The sequence below is a fragment of the Erithacus rubecula genome (assembly GCF_903797595.1).
Source record: "Erithacus rubecula genome assembly, chromosome: 5".
Lineage (NCBI taxonomy): Eukaryota > Metazoa > Chordata > Aves > Passeriformes > Muscicapidae > Erithacus > Erithacus rubecula.
Window position 1 is genome coordinate 4,179,057 of NC_136687.1, and position 10,594 is coordinate 4,189,650.

Below are 10,594 nucleotides of genomic sequence, written 5' to 3' on the forward strand. Positions count from 1 at the left end.
GTTTAACACCATCACAGAGCAAGTTTCAATGCCTGGGAAAGATCCCTGGCACTGCTTAAATTACAGGGATGGGTAAAGTGGATCCTCTCCACTCTTGCATGTGTTTTCTATTGAGCACCTTGAGTGCTATTTGGGATTGCTGGGCTGAACATCCCAGAACAGAGCCAGAATCACTGGATAATGCTCAAGGAATAGGCAGCTGTGGGTAGTGCTAAGGCAGCTTTCTGGAACAGCCAGTAATGAGGAAACAACCAGGTTTACTCAGTTTCAATCAGTTTTTATGATTTATTAGAAAAAAGAGGATACAATTAAAGTGCTCTTTACTGAAAATGTTATGATATAGTCCAAGTAATTCAACAAGGAAGTGCATTCTTGCTAATAAATGATTGTATGGACACTCCCAGTATAAGACAGGGCTTTTCTGGGAGTGGAGAATGAGCCCTGGGAGGCATTGTCCTGCTGTGGCCAGTTGTCAGGTCTGTGTGACTACCTGCTCAATGACCCCCCCTGCCCTGGGGTGCAGCCTGACCCACCTGTGCCTCCCACTGCTGTGTCACAGCTTCAATCTGGCCCCGGAGCACCTGTGCCCAGTCCTGTCCCCGCTCCAGGGGACTGGACCTGGTCTCCATTGCTGTCAGGGCAGTGATTTCAGGGGGGATCTGGGGAACCAGGCCAGCTCGGAGAAGGGCATCCTGAAACTTGGCTGCAGAGGCTGGAGCCAAGCAACACCGGGGGATGCTGGAAGGACAAGCAAAGAACTTATGGTGCAAGCAAGCTGGGAGCTGGAGATGCTGCAGGAGCAAGGGGGTAGTGATGCTCCAGCCCCAAATGTTCCTGACCATGGCTCCCCCTACCTGTGTGGCTGTGAGTAGTGGTAGTGAGCAGCCACGGCAGAGTGGGGGCACAGCAGGTACTGGTTCTCCTCCCAGCAGCGCCACATGGCTCCCACAATGTCCTGGTCAGAGGCTGAGCACGATGCCAGGGTCTCGGAGAGCTGTGGGGAACAGGAACTTTGCACAAGGCACCACCACCCAACGTGTTCCCAGCTGGGCTTGTGTCACAGGCACTCAGCAAAGCAGGTGGAAATAGGGAGGCTGGAGGATGGGTTCTGCCAGAGACTGAAGGAAAAGGAGCTGCTGCTGCAGCTAAGGGATGAGGCACTGCTGGAAAATCTACTTGTAAAATCCACCTCAGTGTAACAGCTCTTTTTGGTTTTAATAATAAAATTGTTTAGTATTTATCTTTCTACAGCACAAGCAGAAGTGGGCACTGGGCAAAGGCTCCTCTGTGAGGGAGAGCACATCAGACATCGGAGAAGAAAAGGTGGGATTTTGCACTCAAATCTTTGATTTTCTCTTGTATCTCTCTCTGCTTTGTGTTTGTGCTCCCCTTTGCTGTAACAGCAAGACTGAATTGTACTAAACTTAGTAGACCCACTCCCAAACACCCAGTTTGTGCCAGCATCCACTGTATGATGTCTCAGTGCATGGCCAAGGATGGGTCATATATGGGTCAATTTCATAATGCTACCTAAATAAATGCAATTTTTAAGTTAGTTTCGTGAAGAAGAAAGAACATTCTTTAAAAAAAAATAAAAGAGGTTTTTAGTATCTCCATGCACACACATTGACATAAAACTTCTGTTATGGTCTCACACTTATAAGTTTGGCTGCATATTCTTTCTATGATTTTTTTATTCTGAAAATGATTTGGAAATCTCTGGTAGCAATAATCTCCTTATACACACACACACACACACAGGCACAGTGTTGTGTGGGTGAGGAACTGACCTTTCTGTGCAAATCCTCTGGCAGCTTCAGCCTTTTTGAGGTGTTGAATTGCTCCATCAGAGTTTTTATCAGGTGGCTGTCAGAGCCTGAGAGCAGCCAGAGGATCCTCTCCACATTGTAAGGCTCCTGGGATAACAAGGCAATAGGTGAGGAAATTAAAACAGGGAGAAGCATCCCTGTGGATTCTCTGATGCCTCATTAGGGCTGAGGTCCTGCTGCTGGGTTTTTCTTGGTGGAAGCCAGGGTGGGCTTTTTGTCTTCCCTTTGCTCACCTACATCCCAAGACAATCTTTGGGAACACAATGTCTTTTGAACTCTGACCTGTCAGAGCAGTCTGACAGTGACCATCAGATTAAAACAGAAAATGAAGGGATGGCTGATGAATCAACAGCATGACCACATCTGTACCATCGCTGTGAGGAGCCCAGGCTAATAACACACTGTGTATTGGAGAACCAGAAATATCCAGCTGTTTACTCAGTGTTGCAGATGCTGCTGTGAGTCATCCAGCTCCTGCGTGACTTAATGAGACACCCAGCTCGCTGCAGGGCTGGCAGATAATCTCCATGAATTTACAGGGCACATATAGGACCTGACTGGCCTATATGGTTGTGTAGCAATCAGCATTGCAACACTGTAGTAGAACTCTGTGCAAGACCATACAGGAGGGTCCCAAACCAATTTTTCTGCCCTGCCTCATTCCTGCACATTTACAAGCACCAAGAAATATTCTTCCAGGTGGTTTGGCCGAGATACCTTATAGAGACAAACAGGACAAGGGGCACCAATTTACAGAATTCTCATCTCCTGAGTTCAAGTGCTGGGTTTGGATAAACTCATCATAACTGTTAGCAGCTGACAGCACCTGTGACCTTTTGCCATTCCATCCAGCCCTACCTTGTCAAGCCATCAAGACTTACTCAGCCTTTTGTGTCCTTATCTAGGTGTCTTATGGCCCTAGTTCTGTTCTTCATCTTCCTACCATCATCTCCCAGAGCCTCCCAGCCTCTAATCCAGTCTAGTCTGGGTGTAGCCTGCCCTTTGCTCTAGGGTGTCCTCTGTTTTAGGCAGTCTAAAAAGATACAGGTCAGCATGCCTGGACTTCCATGACCTGCTCCTGGAGTTGCCTCCAACACTGTGCTCCTGACACCCTTTCTCCTGTCCTTCTTTCTGCTGTTCCCACATCTTTCCCACATTTCCCCTTCAGCCTCAATTCCCACCAGCCTCCTGGTTTCCATTACAGAACACTGTTGACACCAGGAAGTTGAACAGGGCCAGGGCACTGGTGCAATTACCAGCCTTACCATCTAAGAAAGGCTTTTGCTTTTGTCCCACACTACCAGAGCTCTCCAGGAGAATATTAGGGCCCAGTTTGGAGGCCAGGTCATGCTGGGGACAAAGTTTTGGGGTGTGGATATAAACTGTGTGGCTCTCCCTGACCTCAGGGACAGAGAATAGCCCCTGCTTGGCTGCAAAGACACAGTGTCTGCTGGGATTGTCCTGGGATTGCTCTTTAAAAGGCTCATCCACACAAGAATTTCTGCTTCACCTTCAATTCTTCAAGCAACATCTACCAGGAAAGTTTTCTGTTTTACCTCAGTTTGCAGAAGCACTAACCTAAAGAGGCTGTGCATTCTCCATATTTGAAGGTCTCCAACACCCAAATGGACAAAGTTCTGAGCAATCCCACATGACCTCAAGGTTCAACCTGCTTTAAACAATTCCTAACCAGAGACTTCCTGAATTCCCCTCCAGAACAAATGTTCTCTTTAGCTACAGAATTATTTGTGTGGATGTTTCAGATATGAGTTGAACAATGATGTCCCGTGGAGAGGGATGTGCAGAGGAATTCACTCATCTAGTTCCTCAGGAATCTCAGGGAATCTCCTGACTCTCTGCCCCCAAGATCCCAAAGTCTGGCACTTGCCAACTAGTGCTACTGAAGGGAGAAGGGCTGAGAGAGGAGCCCTGTTACCCTTGGAGCTCTGAGAAGCTCCACAGGTTCCTGGCTCAGATGGAAAGCCAAGCTGCAGAGCACAGCCTGGTGATAGAGGCATAGGGACTTAGTGACTGCAAAGCATGGCAGTCCCTCCAGACTCCCAGATCCTCCCAGTGTGTTCAAACAGCTTTTGGAAAATCCAGGTAGCTTAAGGCCACAGAGGTACAGCACCAAGGGTTTCCCACTTTGATCACTTGTTTGGAAGCAGATCCAGTCCCTGGGAATCCCAGGGAATGAAAGGGAAGGTAAGTGCTTCCAGGTGTTTGATTCCTGCACCTCCATGCTTTTTCTTTCTGAGGCCTTGCCCTGCCTGCTGGGACTTGTTTTGCTCTGAGCAAGCTGCAGGCGGCCATGAACAAGGCACTTATTCTGGACTTCTGTATCTCTTTGTGGAGCTTTTCAGAAGCATCAACAAAATCCTTGAGATGTGATGGCATTTTTAGTTCTCTAGTTGTCACATGTTGTGGAAATATCCCTGTCTTGCTAAGCTTGCACAGAGCAAATCCCTGGAAATCCAGTACTCAACAATGAAGGTCAGAAAGTCAAACCCTGAAAAGTGAGGAAAAGAGGTGTTTGATCTACCTCAGCTCAGCAGTCTGTAGCAGAAATGGTCAATGTGAGTCACACCTCCTAATGCATCATCAAGTGGCAGAATTTTACAGGTCGAACAAAGTACAAGATTAAAAAAAAAGAAAAAAGAAGAGCAATATTTTCTATTTTTGCATTTTGACCAGTTCACTGCATACCTGGATATCCATGGCTGATGCTAATGTAGCCTTCACACTCTCTGCAAGTGAGAAATCTCCATTCTGAACAGTCCTATGAATGATGTCATTGCTGTTCACCACTGTAACAAGTCGAATTGGGAGACCCATTTTTTGGGCAATACAGCCAGCTAGGGAAAAAAGTGAAAAAAAATGCATGAGTACTTGATGAAGAAACATTTGAAGGAGATTTAGCAAAGAAGTCATGGTATAAATTGATTGAGTTCAGAAGCAGATACAAATGATATTCCCTAATGGACTCCGAGATATCTGACTTCAGATATCTGACTTCTGACTTGGTTTGGTAGATTATAAAATCCAGGGATGCAATGCTCCACCTGCCATTGGAAACAGACCCTTGCTCATCTCTACTTTTGCTGGTAGATAGGCAGGGGACTCAGAGTTCAGGCAAGCAGGAGAGATGATGATTGGGGGCTTTTGCCTCTTTGATGGGAAGCCTGAAAAAGCAGCGAATATGTAAAATCCTTTATTGCTTTCATAAGACAGTTCTACACCTATTTTGGGACTGAGGCAATCAAGGACTCTCATTTAGAAGGCAAGATTATGCAATTAAGAGTGGTTATCCTGACCATGCATTACCATGCAAACCAGAGAGGACCAGGCAGGACTCCACACCTCTGTTAATGTCTCACTTAAGAAATCAGAGCCACAGCATTTTCCCTCTTTTCTGCATCAAACACATTCTGTCCTCTCCTAATGTGCCCATCCTCTAGATAGTTACAGTCATCATCAAAGGGTGGTTTGGGTTTTTCTGCAACTTGCAAATCATCAGTGACACCTAAATTGAGTAATAACCATACATGAGTAATAAAATATAAGTGGTTCTGAAGAAATCCTACCAGAGAGTGGGTGTTTTAATAAATAGCAATACCCAGTATCTGTAAAATGCTTTTGGTCCATAGATCACAGCATTCTCTCTCTCTTATCTAACCCATCTTTTTTTCCCTTTACCCGTGATATTTCCTCCTCCTCCTGTTGGCACAACAATTTCCACCATTGGCAGTGGGCTGGTATCCAGGGATGGGGCACACTGAAAGTAAGCATAGAAGTAGTGAGCAATCTGCACCATAATCCTGGACCAATTGACAGAATTCAAGCTCATCAGGTTGTATTTTCCAGCAAAATCCACATCAGCAAACAGTTCCTTGATGGGCTCATCGATTTCATCGCTGTTCCCATGAGCTGTCAAAAAGAGAAAGGAAAGATTAGATCTGCCAGCAGCAGTGCATCAGGCACGAGGTATTTCTGCTCAGAAATAGGGTTGGTCTCAAGCCCTGGGGTTTGCTGTGGCCAGGAGTGTCCCGAGTTGCCCATCTGCCCTGGGAGCTCTGTGAACCATGGCCTGAGTGGCACCCTGTGGATGTCAGGAGGTTCCTGCAGACACAGCACTCTGCACTCTTGCTTCTACCAAATATAAACTTGCCAGGAAGGCAAACGTTGCATCCCCTTGTGAGATGCCAAGGTGAGACCTGGCTGAGTAGAGGAGTGCATGGGAACTCAAGTATCCAGTGCTGATGCCAATCTGTGGGGATAGCATGGTGGTAGGGGGTGGATCACCCACGAAGGCGAGAGGGCAGAGAGTGACAAAAAATGGTGCTGAATTTAGTTCAGCCAAACACCAACCACCTGCATGGAGGCACGTCCGGTCTACAGCCAGGAGAAAAGGAAACCTTAAATTGCTTGGTTGTTAAATTGGGGATGTTGCCTCCTGTTAGCCAGATGTCTGGGCATGGTGATAGCAATGACCCAGCTGGCTGCAGCTGCTAAAGCTGCAAATCCCACTGAGCAGCCCCCTCAGACTTTTAAGGTCAAAGTTTTGACACAGCAGGGCCATAGAGTGGACAGTCTAAACAGCAGTGCCAACCAGCAAAGACGTGGACATTGTCTTCAATGACAGTGGTCATCTGAAGCTCCTGTATCTGGGTGCAGAGCCCCTTGGGCAGCAGAACAAAGATGTCCATGTTCTTCTGACCTCTCACACTCTCGATGGCCGAGCTCCCCGTGTCCCCTGAAGTCCCTGTTTCAAAGTGAGGAAGCACCAAGAAAAGCAAAAAATCACTGCGTTAATCAAACCTGCATCATCACACTTCAAGAAAGAGATTCAGAGATGCTCCATGAGATGATTTTGTCCAAAGCAGCCATCTTAGCATTGCCTGGAGATTATGAGGCAATACCATCCTGGAGCATCTTTTGGGAGGGCTGTAGGATGATGGCTCTCAAGGTAGAGGCCTGCCCAAGAAGCTTACCTCCAAGGAGTCATACTCACCCACCAGAATATTGACATGCTTTTGCTTTTTCTCCAAGAAATACTGTAAAAACTGTCCTGTGCAGGACAAGGACAGGTCCTTAAATGCATATGTAACACCATGCCAGAGCTCCAAAATGTTCAGCCCATCTTTCAGCCTGGATAGATGCACAACATTCTTGTGTCTGAATCTGCTGAAGGCCCTGTCGATCAGCTCTAGAGGGAAAATAGTTAAATGGCCTGTTAAATTAGAGGAGTGCTTTTCTGACCCATGGTTTCCTGCATCTGTGCTCTCTACACTTCTGGGTACCTTTCTGCACAGCCAAAGGCTCTCAGTTGCTGGTGCAGTGACAGATATCCAACAAGTTATTTGTAGTTATTAGGAATGAACCACCCCAGCTTCATGGTTTTTGATAATTCTGTGCTAAGTAATCCCAGGGGACATACCACACAATCAGAAAACGGTATTAAAACGTAAAACACAGGCAACCTCAGTTTTGTATCAATGTGCTCTTGAGACAGAGGTTGCAGCTGCCCTCTGGTGGAAATGATAGCTCATAAGTCTTAAAAACATTTAAAAAAAGATGTCAAGGCAAGCGTGAAGCAGCAGAAAGCCCTGGAGGGAGCCCCAGCAGAGAGTAGGACCACAACATCAGCTTGTTACTGTCACCCCTATTTATACATAAGGGGACACCTTTTCCACTAGTGTCAGCAAGGTGACACAGGAGAACAGGTTACAGAAAAGAGCAGACAATGGTGCAGGAGGCTCCCCCCTTCTTGGGGGCGGGGAAGAGGATGGGGGAAAGGCAGGCAGGTGCATCTCAACCCCCCAAATCCTTGTGCACATCCCTGTGAGCAGCTCCCTGCTCAGCTCACCATCGAGTGCATTCCGTGGGACCAGTGTGGCCGGGATGAAGAAGGAGCACAGCTCCTTCACCAGCTCAGGGTAGGAGAGGCTGCTCCACCTTTGCAGGGTGTCCCTGCCCAGCGAGGGGATGCACTTGGGCATGAAGAGGCCCCCATCGGGTGCATAGCCAGAGAAAAGGGCTCCCTCGAAGTCCACGGCCCTGGTGCCTCCCCGTGTGCTGACGTACTCCATGGCTGCTGGGGAGGCACCACAATCACTGCCAGCACCCCAAAGCACCCCCACACCAGCAGCAGGCCCTCATCCCAAAACAGCTCCCTCTAAAACTTCCCCTGCAGGCAGAGCTCTCCAGGAAACAAGCCACCTCCTCCCACAGGAAGCTGGGGCAGCCAGAGCCAGTGCAGGGCACTCGGAAGGGCTGCCTGGGATTTGTGCCAAGGCTGGAGATTCCTTGTCCCGCTTTCCCTCCGCCCTGCCCAGGGAGACACTTCCTGCCTGAGCCCTGACAGCGCAGAAGTCGCTGCAGAAACACGTCATGTCCCTTTGCGGGCTGACTGCAAAAGCTGGAGCTTTAAATTAAAAAAAAAAAAAAAAAAAAAAAAAAAAAAAAAGGAAAAAAAAAAAAAAAAGAAGAAATTGCTTTAGAGCAGACTGCTTTTGTTCAAAGGGGTTAAACTGAGGACAGGATTTGACTCAGCGTAGGAAGGCTGAGCTAAATCTTCCAGATTGGCACAAATCCCATCGAGTGCTGCGGGGAGAGGCCCCTCATGCCCCTGAGCCTCTCAGCCATGCCCAGCTTAGAGACTGGGCCAGCACTGCAGCCCCTCATGCCCCTCAGCCATGCCCAGCTCAGGGCTTGTGTCAGCACTGCAGCCCCTCACGCCCCTCAGCCCCTCAGCCCCTCAGCCATGCCCACCTCAGCCACTGCAGCTCCTCAGCACAGCATTCCCTGCAATGCTGCAGGGAAGTGGTCAAACAAGTGACTGTAAATAAATTAAACTGAGGCCACTGCTTCCAGCCCAGCCACCCTTGGCACTTGTGCTCACAGAAACCTCGTCCCCCGTTTTCGGCCAGCCGCCAATGTTCCCAGTGCCAGAGCAGCAGCTGCAGCAGGCCTGGGAGTGGGAATATGTGAGAGAGATGGAGCTCAGCTGCTTCTGCTGGTGCCAGGAGTCAGGACAAAGAGCAGCAGGTCTGAGCTGCAGCTAGGGGGAAACCTGGTTAAACATTAGGAGAGAGTTTTTAATTCTCAGTGATCAGGCACAGGGCGAGATCTTGTGGTGTCTTGTTTAACCCTGGAGATATTCCAGTTTCAACTGGGGAAACATGGAGACACCTGATTGAACCATGAGTTTGGATTTAAATTTGAGATTGAAGATGCTTAAAGAAGGGCTTGGGTCAGGAAACCCCAGAAGTCTCTTGCAAGCACAATCAGTCTGAAACCCAGCTTTGCTCAACCTGCCAACAGCCTTGTCACATCCACAGGAAACTGAGGCACAGGAGAGAGAGGAGACACGGGAGGGGTTGTGCAAAACAATCCAGTTCTTCACAGGGAATGGCTGTGCTTCCCTTTGCTACTTTTTATTTTAATATAAACAGTGTTCTTTGAAGGGCAAGGTCAGCACAGGACCGGTGGCTGCACAAACTCAGGACGCAGCTCAGTGCTAGAGAAAGCAAAAGGACTTCAGCCCAGGCAGGCAAGAGCAGAGGTACAAAGAGTGGCTGATAACAACCTGCTATGAACCAGAGAGCCCACATCTGCTGCAAGAGACATACCACCTTCCAAAGCACTGGAGTCTGACCCTAAATACATGCTTCTCTCTCTTTATTCTTATTTAACTGGAGCAATGAGAAAAATCTCTGGTAGAGAGTGGTCTAGTCACTGGCCTGGGTTCTGGTGTGGAAAATGACTTTTCTACACCTAGCATCCTACAGGACTCTTTCTGCAGGGTCTTCAGGTAGAGGCAGTAGGTAAATTTCAGGCTCTGGACAGAGCTGTCTGTGATGGTGTTGCTCAAGGTTGAACAAGGCAGAGCAGGAAGGAAACAGAAGCATTTTAATAATCTATCTGAGCTCAAACAGTGGGCCAGAGCAGAGCATACCTCTAGGAAATCACCTAGGAAGGGATCTACTTATCTATAATTATATAAATCATATTACCAGCCAGCCTGCTTCTTCCCACCATCTCTGTGCTCAGTGTTCCTCATGACATTGCAAAGATGAAGCCTGAGCCACCCAAACCTGCTGTGGCCCCACAGTCCTCCCTATACCTGTAGTCACCAGATCCTCTTAGCACACTGGCATGCATTGGGGTGCAATGGAGATCTGTCCCCATTCCAGATGTGGATTCAGGTCTTTTCAGACATCTCTAGATAAAACAGCAAGGCTGGACCTTGTTATTCAGGGATTGTTCAGGCTTAAATTGATGATGAAACCTCTCAGTCACCTTCCCTGGAGTCACTGGAAGCTCCCAGGTTTACTTGGATGCTGAGTGGAGTGGCTGATATCTCCAAAACAGAGTCTCAGCTCCTCAACATAGCTGACACAAAAAAACCTGCAAGTAGTATCTCTGGACAAAACTGTGACATATTAGAAATCAAGGAAATAGCAAAAGCTGCAGGATATATGATTTTCTCCTCTATTCTTCCCTTTCCCATGATGGTGTGCCAAGGTGAATTCAGGATTTCCCTTCCTTGCTCATGCAGAGGCAGAGCACACTTAAAGCTCATCTCAAATGAGCTAGAACAAGAACAAGAACAGGATCAAATCCATAGGAAGAACTGCACAAGCTGACATTTTTTATTACCAATGCAAGTATTTAATATCACTGATGTACATCTTTGCAAGAGTCACCCAGCAACATTCAATGAAACGTCACCTATTGCCACCAGCATGGGACCTTATGCCTCT

General features: G+C 47.8%; 1 protein-coding gene across 3 annotated transcripts; it reads right to left on the reverse strand.

The window, feature by feature from the left end:
* Window positions 1–264: 264 nt before the first annotated feature.
* On the reverse strand, window positions 265–8,849 carry THNSL2 (threonine synthase like 2). 3 transcript variants are annotated; one of them, XM_079306057.1, is made up of 9 exons: window positions 8,610–8,849; window positions 7,696–7,943; window positions 6,841–7,035; window positions 6,439–6,591; window positions 5,526–5,756; window positions 4,536–4,684; window positions 1,791–1,916; window positions 855–994; window positions 265–738 (listed from the first exon to the last, which is right to left on the reverse strand). In XM_079306057.1, the coding sequence occupies exons 2-9, from the start codon at window positions 7,916–7,918 to the stop codon at window positions 495–497; spliced, it is 1,461 nt and encodes a 486-aa protein (XP_079162183.1). In that variant the 5' UTR covers window positions 7,919–7,943; window positions 8,610–8,849; the 3' UTR covers window positions 265–494. The 3 variants fall into 3 exon arrangements, with proteins under 3 accessions (XP_079162183.1, XP_079162182.1, XP_079162181.1); XM_079306056.1 differs by lacking the exon at window positions 8,610–8,849 and adding an exon at window positions 8,049–8,251 and having other exon boundaries at window positions 7,696–7,920; XM_079306055.1 differs by lacking the exon at window positions 8,610–8,849 and adding an exon at window positions 8,049–8,251 and having other exon boundaries at window positions 7,696–7,923.
* Window positions 8,850–10,594: the final 1,745 nt, after the last annotated feature.